Raw genomic sequence first — 15,723 nt, forward strand, 5'->3', positions numbered from 1 at the left:
CCTTCTCCAAGCACATGGATTAGCATGAAATTATGATTCATCATCCCCTACTCTCCCTCGTGAGAGCAGGCAGTTCCTGTCAGGGCAGAGTCTCACTGGCGTGTTTTCAGTATTTTGCGTTCGTAATGCTTGCATTTGAAAACATTAATTGGCTCTCCAAGTATTATGATTATGAGAGTGAAAGCAGCTTTTGAACTGCATGTAATACTTTTTGCGACTTGTTTCTGCCTCAAAGATGATACTTCTTTGTCTCTATCAATCGTCTTGTAAAGTCTCTGCAGTAGGGTGTATCTTTGTCTAATGGTCATTGAATAAATATAGGAGCAACAACGAAGAAAGGAACGGAAGAACAGGGATGATTTCAGGAAGTTGATGGAGGATCATAGGGCATCTGGTTTACTGACTGCTCGCGTGCCTTGGCGGGACTACATTGTGATGGTGAGCAATAATTTATTGTAGACTTTACTTAGGGATTCCGATTTTTTCAAATTAGGTTTTTAGAAAATAGCATCTCCAGTTTTTTTCTTTCTGTCTCTCCTCTACTCTCCCTTTCTCTCTCTATTTTGCGCTGTATTTTGGAGGAGGATGATGTCATTGTATGACCACATATTGTCATCATATAGCAATAATTTATTGTAGCCCTTACTTAGGGATCCGGTTTTTTCAAAATAGGCTCTTAGAAAATTTCCAAAATAGCATCTCCAATTTTCTTCTTGTCCTCACTCTATGCTCCCTTTCTCTCTATTTTGCACTCTATTTTGGAGGAGGATTGTCTCATTGTATGACCACATACTGTCATAATGTATCATCACATGGTTACTCTAGCTTATGTAGCTAGTTTTGTACAGTTTTTCTTTTCCATGATTTAGTATTCATGATGGATACAATGTACTACCTTTTTGGTCTCATAGATTCGTTGGGTCTTTTGAAGGCGTTATAGTTCTCTCTCTCTCTCTCTCTCTCTCTCTCTCTCTCTCTCTTCGCTTCCGCCGCCCTCTCCTTGTTCGCTGTTTCGCCCCCGCTTCGCCGCTTCTGTTCCCTGCTCCCTGTTCGCTTCGCGCCTCTGTGCGTAGCCACCCCCCGCCGCCCGCTTCGCCGCTTCTGTTCCCTGTTCGCTACTGCCGCCAAGTAGCCCTTCCGCCTTGCTGGCGCTATGCTGGCCCACCTACCTGTCCGGTAGGCCCTGTGCCGCCCTTTCCCCACCCACCCTTGCTCAGGCCCCCAAGGCAACAACATAACTCTCTCTCTCTCTCTCTCTCTCTCTCTCTCTCCTCCCTGCCTGCCTGTGGGAAGGGCTGCAGAGTAATCTCGAGGAATGGCCCCGAGTCTCCAAGAGAAACTCGAGGCCCTCGAGACGGCAATGAAGGCACTAATCAAGGAGAACAAGAAGACATCCGATTCCAACCTCAATGAGGTGGAGAACAAACTACATCGGCACATCATGGCCCTCGAAGCACGGGTCACAGGCCTTGAACAAGAGAACACAGCACTCAAGGAGGAGGTGAGTGCATTGAAAGTGGAACTGGTAGCCGTCAAGAACACCGAGAAGGAAGAAGGGGAGATCAATGAGAACACTCTCACGGCCATCAAAGAAGAGATCTCCAAGGAGATCACAAAGGACATGGAGGGAAAACTCGAAGCCAAGCAGTCAGGATGGGTTGAGGTGGTGAAGAAGAACATCCGCAAAGAAGTGAGGGAGGAGACTCAAAGGGAAGAACATCAAATCATTCCACCACCATTGAGGAGGAGAAGATGAGGCATGCCCGCCGCCTCAACATTCGAGTCACAGGTATAGCCGAGACACACAACTCCACTCCCGAGAAAGATGGACAGCTTCTATGCATGAAGCTAGGCTACAGGGAAGAGGACCCTCTCCCCTTCACCAAAGCATGGAGAGTTGGGAAAGACTCAACACGCAAGCGAGCCCTCATCCTACAGTTTGCAAGAGAGACGGAGAGGGTCACCTTCATGAGGAAGAGGGTCATACTACGAGGCTTAGAGGGAGCTCCTATTTTCTTGGATGATGATCTCACGAGGATGCAGATAGAGCATAGGAGAGCTTGCATGCCATGACTCTTACACGCGAGCAGAGAAGGCAAGGAGGCCTTCTATCGAGATGGTTGGTCATCATTAATGGCCGGCCCATGGATTAGCGGTTTGGGGCCTATGGGACACAGACCAGGCCACTGGCAGAGATACACATGGCAGTATGGAACTGTAATGGTTCACTATGGGTGCAGCCTGGACGACTGGAGCATGTTATGGTGGGGAGAGACATCATACTTCTGACAGAGACACATCAGAGCCCAGAGAGAGGGCTACCTCGAGTAGAGGGATTCCATTGGGAGTCAGCATACAGGAGGACCACACGCCCAGGGTACCTCGAGAGGGTCGGGGGGGGTAGCAGTTCTATTCTGACGGGAGCTACAGGGGAGACTGAGAGTGGTAGCACAGGATCCAGAGGCCAGATACATGTGGATCAGCTTACAGCTCTCACAGGACAGGGTTATATACATAGCTCTATGTTACTTTCCTCCATCAGGATCCTCATATAACATTACAGAGGACATGCCACAGGAGGAGGAGATAGGAGCCTCGCCATACACTTGTCTGTCAGAGGAGATTATGCATTATTCTACCCTCGGGGAAGTATTTCTTACGGGTGACTTCAATGCCCACACACACAGCAGACACTGTGAGGTGTATGACTATGATGACATGGAGATCCTCCACCCTGTGGATCCAGAGGAGATAGGGGCTAGTCGGGCATCAGAGGACACTGGACAAGACAGAGGACATTATGGGGACCACTTACTAGAGTTGGGAGCCAGGCATCGTCTCGTTATTTATAACGGGATGCTACAGTGGCCGGGATCAGGAGGGCTGACATGCTTCCCACATGGGAGTCATACACGGACCGGAGGCACAGTGGTAGACTACATTATGGGGTCTTTGGAGGCATCACAGCTTGTCACCTCATTCTCCATCCCACCTCGTCCTATTGGGGCAGATCATACATACTTGGCATTTTCACTAGCCGGATCACCGGTATCACCAGCCCCCCACATACCGACGCCACACACTACCATCTACTTCACACATGACATGGCAGACATATACACTGGCAGAGTAGAGGATAGGCTCCTACTCATGGATCCCTTGGCACCTATGGATACCATTACAGCCCAGCTGGCATCACTCCTACACACGGCTGCATTATAGAGCTTCCCACATCGTGTCCACTCAGGAGAGCCTGCGAGATCTGGGACTATGCCCCAGAACAGATGGTATGATGACGAGTGCAGAGCCCTATACTCACGACTCCGCATACAGAGAGCCTTGGGAGCCATCACAGAGCAGGAGTCGAGGAGAGAGAGGAGGAGACTTACTCGCCGCAAAAGGCGGGCCTTTGCAGAGATACAGGAGCTAGAGATCTTCCATTTCTTCATGAGTAGAGATAGCCCTATCTCATGGCGGCACTTCAGAGAGCCCCGGACATCGGCACCCATTGCAGACCCATAGACATGGCACACATATGCAGAGAGCCTATACCACGCCCCACAGCAGTCACCTATACCTCAGCCACAGGAGCCTCGACCTACCACAGCTAGCTTCTTTACCCACTCGATGGTAAAGGAAGCTATCCGCCGCCTACAGCATGGAGGGGCCGCCGACCATATGGGCCTATAGGGTGAGCATCTCATATATGCAGTAGATTCTTTGGCTCCTTTTCTTGCACACCTATTTAACAGGGCACTAGCAGAGGGTTTGCCTGCGGAGTGGACGATGCACACCATTGTGCCGATCCACAAAACAGGGGATATGCTCGATCCGAGCAACTACAGGACGGTTATGGTTGGCCACGTGTTGGCCAAACTCTATGGTTCAGTGTTGGAGCAAGAGCTTAGCTTATATACTGAGCGAGCAGGTTTACGCTCATCAGGGCAGACAGCTTCAGGAGAGCTTTCTCTACCAATGACCATGTATTCACTTTGAGATGTATGATTGATCAGGCCAAAGTGAGGAAGAGAAAGCTCTATTGCTGCTTTGTGGATTTTCGCAAGGCATTTGACACAGTACCACGAGAGAGGCTCTTTCAGTGCTTGCAGTCTCTTGGCATACTAGCAGATATGACATGGGGCATCTATGCATTATATGAGCAGGTTTTTGGGCGAGTCAGATGCCCAGGAGGTATGTCCGAGACTATTGCTAGCACCATTGGTGTGAAGCAAGGATGCCCACTTTCCCCCACGCTATTTGGGTTATACATTGATGAGGTGGCTGACTTCATTACACGAGGAGGCGGAGATGGAGTTGATCTAGCAGGTACCTCAGTACATATTATGCTTTATGTTGATAATATTGTATTAGTGTCTGAGTCTCCAGGAGGTCTACAGTAGCATCTACATGCACTCGATGATTTCTGCACACAGAGGGGTCTTACTGTGAACCTTGGGAAAACCAAGGTTATGGTCTTTCATACATCGAGACAAGGCAGGAGTCAGCTGACATTCACTCTCGCAGGACGCCAGGTGGAGGTGGTGACATCATACGTGTACCTAGGGGTTACCTTCTCTGCAGCAGCCACGCGCTTCACCATGGGTTCAGCAGCCAGAGCTAGATTGACACGGGGATATGCAGCATTGGCTATGCTAGAGAGACAGTTCCACCAGGCGCATTTTCAGGAGCCTCGGACGAAGGGGTGGCTATTTGCCACATTAGTCACACCGGCACTGATGTATGGAGCAGCGGTATGGGCACCAGGCCTTGCTACCCATTGGTGGACACAGATAGAGAGACCACAGGCCCTCATGATGGCACGCATGATACGCAGCAAACCGTCAGTACCTCATGACATTATCTGAGCAGAGTTTGCTGCACCTCCTATGATGGTAGAGGCCATATTCCAGACTATATGCCTGCTAGACAGATTCAGAGAGATGCCACAGGACAGATTGTCATACAGAGCTTTTGAGGCATCTAGATAGCTGGCTGAGGCAGGAGACAGAGGATCATGGTATGCACAGGTCACACATTGGTTCTCACAGCATGGCCTAGACATGGATCATCTACCACCATTCCAGTATGACAAGGATGCACCACATATCCGTCTCTCTCATAGTGAGAGGAACAAAGTATTGAGACAAGACCTATGGCAGCTCTATACACGAGAGACATGGATATCGCCAACACAGCCTCTTCCACCAAAAATGCTATACTACAGAGATCACTTCATGAGTATCACTGATGATGGATTTATAGAGAGGCCTAGATACATGGAGGGCTTTTCACCACACGGCTCCCGAGTGGCTATTGGTCAGCTTAGAGTTTCATCACATCGATTGGAGATTGAGACTGGCAGAGCAGCACGGATCTCCCTAGAGGAGAGTGTATGCAAATTGTGCAGAGAGGAGGTGGAGAGTGAGGACCATTATGTATGCAGATGCAGAGCATATACAGCCATCAGAGAGAGATATCCCATTTTATTCAGAGAGCCACATTCCCTACGCCAGATCTTTGAGGCAGCAGACCAGCGCATATTGGGGAGATTCATTCTAGACATACAACGTCACAGAGAGACATCATTACAGGCTCAGACAGCTCCAGAGGGGGGACGACAGACACAGATTACTACATTTTTTCAAAGATCCATCCCACTCCACCCCTACACAACAGGGAATTACTCTCCAGAGAGCAGAGACACTCAGAGCCCATAGGAGACAGAGGACACGTGGCTTTCGGACACCACGCCTATACCAGAGAGAGATGACATAGATCAGAGCTCAGTTTCACAGAGAGGGTGCATAGCGACTGTCTCGCTTCAGAGCGGACCCAGGCATGTTCTTCAGGGAGCTGTGGACACCCCTTCATTGGTGTATACCATTTTATACCACCAGTATGGTATAGGATGGAGCTAGCTAGGTTGCATATCATGATTGTATACTCCATGCATATAGCTTTGCATTCTCCTAGTAGTAGAGCTCCATCCCCTCCCCATTGTACTTATTGCACACCCAGATTCAGCACTTTTTCATTTTGTTGGGATGACAAAGGATACCCCACACAGGTACACTGATTTGTCTCATAGGCCGAGTTCGGTCTTTTGGAAGACGTTAATAAATCTTTCTTTCTTCTTTCTCTCTCTCTCTCTCTCTCTAGGCTCAAAGATTCTTCATTGGCTTTGTAACCCTATGGAATCAGCTTGTAGCCTTGTCAGAGGAGCATTTGTCCAGAACCCAATAGGAGATTTTTGGCACTTGGTAGTTTAGAAGCGAGTACATATACTATTTCTTTGTTGCATTGGCATATAGGGGATGCTTTAAACATCTTCTATTACAGATTGTATACACAATGTACCTCTTTGGTCTGATAGGCCATTTTGGCCTTCCATAGATGTTAATAAATCTCTCTCTCTCTCTCTCTCTCTCTCTCTCCCCCATGCCTTGGCGGATCTGCAGAGCCTTCTACAGGCTAACCCCATGCTTGATATCCTCCCCCTACCGGGGGCTTAGCTCCATAGGTTTTATGATGATGGTCCCACTTTGTATCATATGGCTCGGATTTGACATTCTCAGCTCATAGCTCTAGTCTTTGTTTTCTTTTGTACCATGATAAGATTACACGGACACTATTGTATCACTTTTGGTCTCATAGACCCACTGGGTCTTTTGAAGACGTTTAATCTCTCTCTCTCTCTCTCATTTTGTCGGGATGACAGAGGATACCCCATACAGGTACTCCGATTTGTCTCATAGGCCGACTTGGACATCCATTATGGGCACCGTCAGGTTATTATGACGGACACCCAGCCCAGGCAGAGAGATCATGGATGGGAGACCTGAGCTCATCATGAGAGGGCCCGTGGGACCTGGGACCTACTAGCCTATTGCACACATGGAGTTATCATGGTGCAGGCACAGTCCTTAGAAGAGCCAAATGCCTTGGCCCTCTGAGATCCAGCCCATCCGCTGCCAGCTCTAGATCCAGGATATTCTCCAGTGCCATAAAAGTGACACTGCCGATGGTGGTGGACAGTGACTCAATGTATACTATATTACAGGAGGATGATACATGATCAGTCCCATTGGTTTCAGTTGCCTCACCTTTCATTGTACATGTAATGCCCGCATACTATGGGGGCCCCTTTTCTTTCGGCACTTCTTTTCAATGTTTTGTATTTGGCTAAATTTAGAAAACAAGGCTCAAAAAAAAGTAGAAGGAATATTTTTTTTTTTGGAATTTTGACAACAAATGGTGATTGCCTAGAAAGTGATCATTAGGAGGTCTTTGGGATTGGATGGTCACCAAAAATATGGCTTTTCAAAGGGAATACATATATAAGTGGCAACATGAGGAGTCCCTCCAAAAAAAAAACACTACTTCTTTTATTTCCAAGTTTTTGATTTCGAGCTTACACATGGAACATTTGTAACTCTCTTTGCTCTCATAGACCCATTGGGTCTTTAGAAGATGTTAATAAAGTCTTTCTTTCTTTCTTTCTCCCCCCTTCTGGTTCTCTCTTTTCGCTTTCTCCTCCCCCCCCCCCCTTCCCCGCAGAGCTCAGGTCATTTTTTTAAATCTGGGCGTTTATTCCAACAAGGAAGCATAACTTCAGTTCTCCCCCTTGCTCTTTTCATGATGATTCGTTGTAAGTGAAATTATGTGTGCTTTTCTGGCATTCAGGTGAAAGATCACCCTGCCTATGTGGCAGTATGTTCAAACAGTTCGGGCACAACTCCAAAGGAGCTCTTTGAAGATGTGGCGGAGGATATGGAAAAACAGGTGAATAACTAATGCTTTTATTTGCCCCTTTGCTAAATGACAGATCTTTGACTGGGCTGCAGCTACATTCTTCAAGGGTTGTATGGCTTCAATGTACATGCATAAGCTGCTTATTTCATCTTAATAAAATCTTGGAAGCTATGCCAATCCCATGACATGCAAGCCTGATATGTAATGGGCACAAAATGTCAAGTTGAAGAAGCTGTGTCACCTGTCTCGTGACACATGCTTACAAAGAGAGATTGCAAACATTCAAGACATAAAGGTGCTGACATATGGAGTTTGGATGAACCCACAAAACGTGTGGGGGAAGATGGAGGTAGTGTAGGGACCATTTGGGTGCAAGGCAAGCCATAGTAAATTGACCAGGATATAAATACGGGCTAACTTTCTGGGAAGAGCTTCTACATGAGTGTAGCAAGCTGCAATACTCTATGATGATAGTGTTAATTGCAATGGAAGCAAACATTATCAGCCAAAATCTCATTTGATACTGAATCAAAACTGTAGTCACAAGAATTGGTCTTTGAATCAATCATGCCATGAATGTGTATGATTAGATCAACAATATCTGGAGATGAAACACTGAGTAAGGATGTGCTGGTGCAAAGTCGTGCTGCTCATTATTGTGTATCGGTATCAAGCTTTCAAAGTCAGCATTTGTGTCCATGCAGATCATATAAGTTTGCGATGCAAGTATAGGGTGATAGATCTGGAGGAAAGGCAAGACCAAGCACCCTCAATGCATGTGTCATGCTCAGAGTACTAGTTAGGGTTAGGGTTTCAGACCAGGTTGTGAGTCCTAATCTTTAAAGGGACAAAAGAGGCTTTTAATATGAGGAAAGTCTCAAGTACAGGTAGCATGGGGCTAGCTTTTTGGCTTGGCTTTCAAAAGGTCATCGGTGCTGAATGATGATGCTGACAGGTGCTCTGCTTTTGCAGTATCTAGAAAATAAAACGAGAATAAAAGACACTATGAAAGCTGGAAAGGTAAAGAATGATTTTTATCTGCAAGTTTGATTTGTAATTAGAGTTTAGAATTCAAGTACGTAATTGTCAGCTGGACTGTTGTAACCAGATAAACGTGACATCTGAGTGGACTTTTGACAAGTTCAAGGCTGCCACGACTGAAGCAGGTGACTTAGCGGATGTTGCTGAACCAATCTTCAAAGTTAGTAGTCCTCACTATGATAACTTCTAGTCACTCTGCCAATAAGACACATGCGTCATTGTTTTCGGGAGCTGAATGAAGGGAGATCTTGGGCCTTTGTTGCAGTTTGTATTTGATGATTTATTGGAGAGGGCCAAGGAAAGGGAGGAGAAGGAAGCAAAGAAGAGGAAACGTGCTGCTGATGATTTCAATGAGCTTCTTCGTGCAGAGAAGGTAAGTTTTATAGACAAGGAACGTTGCTCTGTGCTTTGTTTTCTCCCTCTTAAGCATAGAGGTGGCCAAGAAAACTCTTTCAGATGATAGTTATTACATTTTTTTCTGATGTTCCAGTCCATTTCGGCATTGTCCACATGGGAAGATTGCAAGGGGCTAGTTGAAAACACCCTTCAGTTTAGGTGAGTTAGTGTGGTCTTTATTGCAGACATGATTCAGAAAGAAATGGTGAGTTGGTGTGGCTTTATTGCAGACTATGACATGGTGCAGTTGTAATGATTATAATCTGGTGTTATTCAACCCAGGGCTGTGGATGATGAATCTGTTTGCAAGAACATGTTTGATGAGTTTGTGGCTCACTTACAGCAAAAAGCCAAGGAAAAGGAGAAAAAACGAGAAGAAGAAAAGGTATTTGTTTTGTGTTCGTCAATATAAATGAGGGAGAACTATAAACAAACATGCAGATTTTGTTTGTCAAATTTTCGTGCAAGTTACAGGCAGCTGGTTTACTATTAACCACAGAATCATTTCAAATACATCAGTGGAAATCTCAAATATGTAATTCTTCTTACTTCCTTAGTGTGAGTTTGTCAAAACATGAGTCCTGCTAAGGCTCCTTCTCAAACAGTAGTTTTATTGTGTGTAAAGCCATGAAAGGGCAATGAAAAATATAGATTCCAGCCAAGTTTTGTAGTATAGCCGATATAGTTGGACGGGCAGACCAAATAAAGGCATGGTGTTCAGGTGTAGATTGGCCACTAGTCGGGCATCCACGTGTGATTTTTTAAGGTTTTTGGGGATTTAGCTGGCCTTCAATGTGAGGGGAAGGATGATGATAAATAGGCCCCTCCGCTCCCCACTTAGTCATCAATGAATCTGCCTTCTCAGCAGTCGAGTAGAAACCCTAACCGTACTAAACCTTCCTACATGCAAAAACACGGAGAAAAAAAATGGGAGCTCCCCAAAGATGGATGAAAGCCTTAGCATGACATATTTTGTCGAACCACCCAACCATATATATACACAAGTGATCTCGGGCATTGAGTGCATACCTTTGTTAGTATTATTCATCTCCTGGTAGTGTGCCCAAGTTGTGTATCAGGGGTGCCCAGATTTATCCTGGGCAGCACCATATTTTTCTCTCTGTCCATGTCCAGGGCCCTTGGTTGTAGGGTTGGCCACCCATTTTCACATGTTTATGATTTGCTAGTCGTGAGTCCTTTTCTAGAGCAAGTCGGCCAGCTCCTGTAGGGGCTATAAAAGCCAGGCTCTTATTTCTTTTGTACTCACCTTGACAAGGGCTTCTAGGCCCGGGTCCTCCCTCAGGGGAGTAGCTCATCATGTTCTCACTTACGGGGACCACCCCTTGCACAGGGCTGTTTGTATCATTGCTTCTTCATCATTATGCAGATTCGTTTTCTTTCTCTATGTGCCTATGTCTCACGCTTTCCGCTACGCACTTTTGACATGGTATCAGAGCACCAAGTTGAAGCTCTTCTACAGAAGGTGTTCTGGCGTTTTTTGAGAGAGAAGGATTTCTGCGTTTTTTTGATACTGCTGTGGAGGAGGTGCTGGGCAGCATGGCTGCGTTTTTCTCTGAAGGAGGGCAGCATTGCTGCATGTTTTCTGGAGAAGGTGCTGTGGGCAGCCCCTATAGCTCAGGCTGGGACCTTGTGAAGACGTGAAGGGGCAGCCAGTAGAGGTGATGATCAGCCCCCTACAGGCTGCGTTTTTTTCTGCCCCCAAGTCAGAGGTGGAGGGCAGCCCCCTATGGCTGTGTTTTCTGCAGATATGGGGCAGCGAGTAGGGGAGATACACGTGCTGCGTTTTCTGCAGATCCGGGGCAGCCAAAGGAGGTGCTGAAGGTGCTGTATCTTCCTCTTCCCTCTCTTCTTCTTGGTACATGTGCTGCCGGCTGGTTACAGCAGCGTTTTTTGCATTATCTCATCTGCATTTTTGGAGGCAGTGGAGGCAGGTGTTCTTTTCCAGGAATGGTGCCTTCCCACATGGCCTTGAGCCCTTGCTCGGCCAATCTTTGCTTTGTCAGAGTTTTCAGACTCATGGGTGCACACTTGGATTCACATCCTCGAGGTGTGTGTGGAAGACAGTTAGTCCTTTCTCGATAGCAGAGGGGGTCTATGAGTTTGTGCCAGTTCAACATAGTTTTGGTGGTGTATAGGTGTTTCCTTTAGGTTCTCAGGGTGTTCACCTTGAGAGGGGGATGTGGTTACTTGGCAAGGTGAGCCACTCCTATTTCCCTGGCAGATGGCCTTCTGGATTACAAGGTACAAGCATAGGAGTCTTCATCCCTAGGATGAGCATTGATTTGGGAGCTTGGTGTATAGGTTGATATCGGCATTCATGGAGAGGCAAGCTAGGTCATTTGGTGACGAGAGCTTTTGTCGAGGTTCACAGGTACTTGCTCAGTTGCAGGATGGGAACAGGATGCATGGCAGGTGTCCAGGTTCATTGGGTACATGTAGGTACCAGTGGAGCAACAGTTTGGAGCAGATGATTGACATCAGATTGTGCTTTGGGATGATGAGTTGTTGATGGTTGGTTCCACATGGACACGTGATTGGTTGGTTGGGAGCTTGCCAGCTGGGGGTGTTGGGTTTTGGCAGGAGAGCTTTCTTGAGCTCAGTGCCATAGTTAACACCAAAGAGCTCAGGGGGTGTTGCCATGTGACTGGGTGACTCATAGGGGTGTGTGAGTAGTAGTCCCATCACGCGACTGTGAGTTATGGATACGGGTTTTAAAGGTCAGGTGCCAACAGGATAGAGATTGGTGCTCAACAAGCTCAGAGTTGGAGGCTTGAGTACCAGGCCTGTTGTAGCCATTGTGGGCCTCTAGGGTGTCTAGAGGGGGTGCCAACAGGGAGACAGTTTGGCGGTGTTCTCTAAGGAGCAGATTTTTTCTTGGAGGTAGAGAGTCAGACGACATCCTTTCTTGGGCTGAAGAGGAAGCACATTGTGTGGACTGGTGTGATACAGATTGGGTTGGAGGTATGGACATCTTGTGGTTCATTTTTGGATTTTGTTGGACTTCTGGATCGGGAGTAGTTTCTTGGAGTAAGTGGCAGAGGCGGGAGCAGATCGACTTCTCGGCTTGCTTTGGAGGTTTCCATTCCCAGCTCCTTGGACCGGTTTCTCTCCCAGGATCTGAGAGGGGGTGTTAGCATTATTCATCTCTTGGTAGCGTGCCCAAGTTGTGTATTAGGGGTGCCTAGATTTATCCCGGGCAGCACCATTTTTTTCCCTCTGTTCAGGGCCCTTGGTTGTAGGGTTGGCCACCCATTTTCACATGTTTATGATTTGCTAGTCGTGAGTCCTTTTCTAGAGCAAGTCGGCCAGCTCCTGTAGGGCTATTGTAACACACCAAAATCTGTCCTACTCTAAGGACCCATTCCCTAGTGGAATGAATGAATAATACAATGAGCATCCTTTCCTATTTATAGGCTCTTGAACAAATAGAAGAGCTGGCCGACTGCTGGTCGACCAGCCAACTGGCAATATTTCCCATAAAAGTGATGCGCCTGCAGCAACCTCAAATCTGGTCTAGCCGACAACCTTCTCTTGTAGCCGACAGTACCCCTCTTGCAACTGCCTGGTCATCTTGGTCCCCTCTAGCCAAATCAGCACTTGATGCTCCAACTTCTGGTTCTTATCATTCTTTTTCTGGCTGCCCCTTCTGGACTAGCTTAGGAACATGTCCATGGGCATACTTGCACATGACATCCCCCTCTACTAAACTTGATGACGGGATTCCAACTTTTTCCTTGGATGACTGTCATCATCCCATTTTGTTCCGGGAGTCCCTCTATCATCCATCCATCTCTGGCAACCCTTTTCACTGAAAACCCGGCCCGGTCTCCAAAACCACTCTGACTCTGAATAAGATCTATGCATCTGTTCCACTAGGTCTTAATGCCTATAGCCATCACCCAAGAACCTCATTGATTACGTACACGCGCTCACACTTATTACCTAAGTGGTGATGTGTTGTTGTATGCCGCCAATGAACCCACATGTCCCATGCTTTGCAGCATGTACTTGTAGGGATCGTTCATCGTCCTCAATGATGAACATTGGACAAGCAGCCAGCTCTCAGGAAAAGCTTTCCAAGTTGCATTTTATAAGGACAAATGTGACAAAACAAATGGAACATTGAAGAATATGGTATCACGATCGTCTTGCTCTTTGTTTCAAAATGTGACACATATCTGATGATCTGTTGGATCTCTTCCAAAACAAATCAATTTCATGTTTCAATCATTACCAGTTACTCCCAACCATTTCCATGTCTTCAAGGTTTTCTTCGAGTCTCGAAATCATTTGTTTCCTTTCAATTCTTAGAACAAGCGACATACTATGCATGTCTAGACCTTCCTAATGATTTTGTCCTAAATACCTTACTTGACATCTTCAAGATAATCCACACAACTATCATGAGGTGGTTGAAATCTATGCTCACCATGTAGAAGTGCTGATTAGGCTTTTCGAAGTCTAGGTCATTGCCACTTGTAGTCTTTTACACTGTGTCATTACCACTTGTACATTATCAATAGACCACTTTTCGGACACGCTTTTCCACATCAGGAATCAAGTTGTCAAACGCATGCCAAGAAGCGTTCCAGATTCCTTTTTACTTTAGACACACGACTGTTCATGAGTACCACTCGGTAACAGCACATACCATAATTCTACTTCATTGTTGTTAGGAATGAAGCATGCAACAAAAATAAACTTTCACCTCTTCCTCGTGAAAGGAATGAAGAGTGCACTATCGTTCTATCAAGCTATAACCAAGATCAAACACTTGACCATACTAGGTCCTTTCTATTACACTTTGTAGGTGTTTTCACAAATCACCCCGAATGATTTCATAGGTCTACTTGATCCCAAAAGTCTTCCCAACTTACAGAATGACATCTTGGTCCAACACATGGATTGTATATGGACTATTGTAACAATCACCCGTCACTAATTTCCTCATATTGTCTGATTTCAAAACACAAATTTTGCCGTTCCTCTTGAGAGTATTATTCTCAATGGTAAATCGAAGTTTACTAGATGATAAAGCAAATGTAGTGACCCCTTATCAACTTAGCTAGCCTTATTTCACACCAACTATTTCCTTAGTTTCTTTGGCTCGCTTGCCATTGGAGGTCCTGTTGAGTCTCATCCAAGACCGCTCATCCAAGACCGACCAAGGATCATCTAACGTAGAACACACCTAAAAGTAAGGCTTTAGGCTCACCTCCCAGTTGTAGAGTCCATCCGGACTCACCCCCGAGCTGGAGGCCAAAGCTACACCCTAGGCAGTGCTCCCCCGTGGTAAGACTTGGCGTCATAGTTGCATGAAACAGAAATGACAACGGTTGGTCTTTGGGAAATGGCAATGGCTCAAAACAAGAAAATGGAAACGGCTTGGAAACGGTGGATGTATGATACATAATATAAAAATAATGAGAAAATTAGTAACTAGGGAAAAGTTTGAGGAGTACATTATCATAATTTGAAATAAATAGTGAGCAAAATTTGTCGAAAATCACTAAGCAAGCACTAGATGAGACAAATCAATGGGTGATTTTTATTGGAGATTAGGAAACAGAGAAATGGAAACGGAAATAGCGTTTCTTGGCTAGGAAACGACTGTTTCTTGTTACTATGCTTGGCGTTTGATACACCCATGCAGGTATCCTTGCGGTGTTGAGCAATCTTGTTGGGCCTTAGGCTACAAGTTAGACTAGACGATTGTGTCCTAGAACCATGCATTCACTTATGTAGGAGCCTAGGCCCTAAACTTAGCCGTATAAGTGCTTTCCCATAGTTCTTTTAATAACTATGCCTCCTATTTAAAGTTCCTTCACTTAGGGTGAAGCCGTCCACCCCTCTAACCCGGGATTAACCCACCCTAGGTTAGTGCCTAGTGTGGCCGTAACATACTGTCACCAGCCTGGACATTTCCCAGTATGAAAGGGGTCTGGTGGACTCCAGGATGCCTAAATATTTGGAAAGTACAAGCTTTGGGAATGGGGGATTATCCTAGAATACAAAGGACCACACTCCTAAAATTTAGGAGAGTTGCTATTTTTGGCCGAACTCCGATGGAAATTCTGTTCGCGTCATTACATCTGGAATTGAGCAGATACCAAGAGTTGGCAAAGTGCCTATGACAGAATGTCTACCAGTTGGGATATTTTTAGAGAGAGAGTTTATGGAAGAACCCATCTATTAGATTGGGACATGTGGCAAGGAGGTGGACCAAAGTGAGACAAGTGGCCTGACACTTGTTAGAAAGTGGATCAAAGTGAGACAAGTGGCCTCACACTTGTCACTTCAGCTATTGTGTGGCTCTCCACTTGTCATCGTAGCCTTCTCTTGCCATTTTAGCTCATGGGAGGCCCAAATCTATAAATTGGAGCCCTCTCTCTTCATTAATGGAGACTCTCTTGCTGCACACTAGCCTCTACCACCGTTGAAGGCTGCCCTAATGATGGCTACTCTCTTTCTCTCTCACTTGAAGGCTGCCCATGAAGAATACCGGCTGTTGGG

The 15,723-nt window shown here is 46.2% G+C and overlaps 1 protein-coding gene across 35 annotated transcripts in view; it reads left to right on the forward strand.

Moving 5' to 3' along the window:
- LOC147627695 (pre-mRNA-processing protein 40A-like) overlaps positions 1-15,723 on the forward strand; it is a 76,962-nt gene that overhangs the window by 17,634 nt on the left and 43,605 nt on the right. For all 35 annotated transcript variants that reach the window (XR_015268293.1, XR_015268295.1, XR_015268294.1 and 32 more), the window contains exons 21-27: positions 322-438; positions 7,684-7,782; positions 8,725-8,772; positions 8,861-8,953; positions 9,059-9,166; positions 9,284-9,348; positions 9,472-9,574. Coding sequence is in view for 12 of the 35 variants with exons in the window: in XM_086814637.1 (XP_086670763.1) it covers positions 322-438; positions 7,684-7,782; positions 8,725-8,772; positions 8,861-8,953; positions 9,059-9,166; positions 9,284-9,348; positions 9,472-9,574 (633 nt within the window). In the remaining 23 variants the exon portion in view is untranslated. The remainder of the gene's footprint in view (positions 1-321; positions 439-7,683; positions 7,783-8,724; positions 8,773-8,860; positions 8,954-9,058; positions 9,167-9,283; positions 9,349-9,471; positions 9,575-15,723) is intronic.

This window comes from Cibotium barometz, chromosome 20 (genome assembly GCF_041138505.1).
Source record: "Cibotium barometz isolate CiBa-2024 chromosome 20, ASM4113850v1, whole genome shotgun sequence".
In the NCBI taxonomy this organism is placed as follows: domain Eukaryota; kingdom Viridiplantae; phylum Streptophyta; class Polypodiopsida; order Cyatheales; family Cibotiaceae; genus Cibotium; species Cibotium barometz.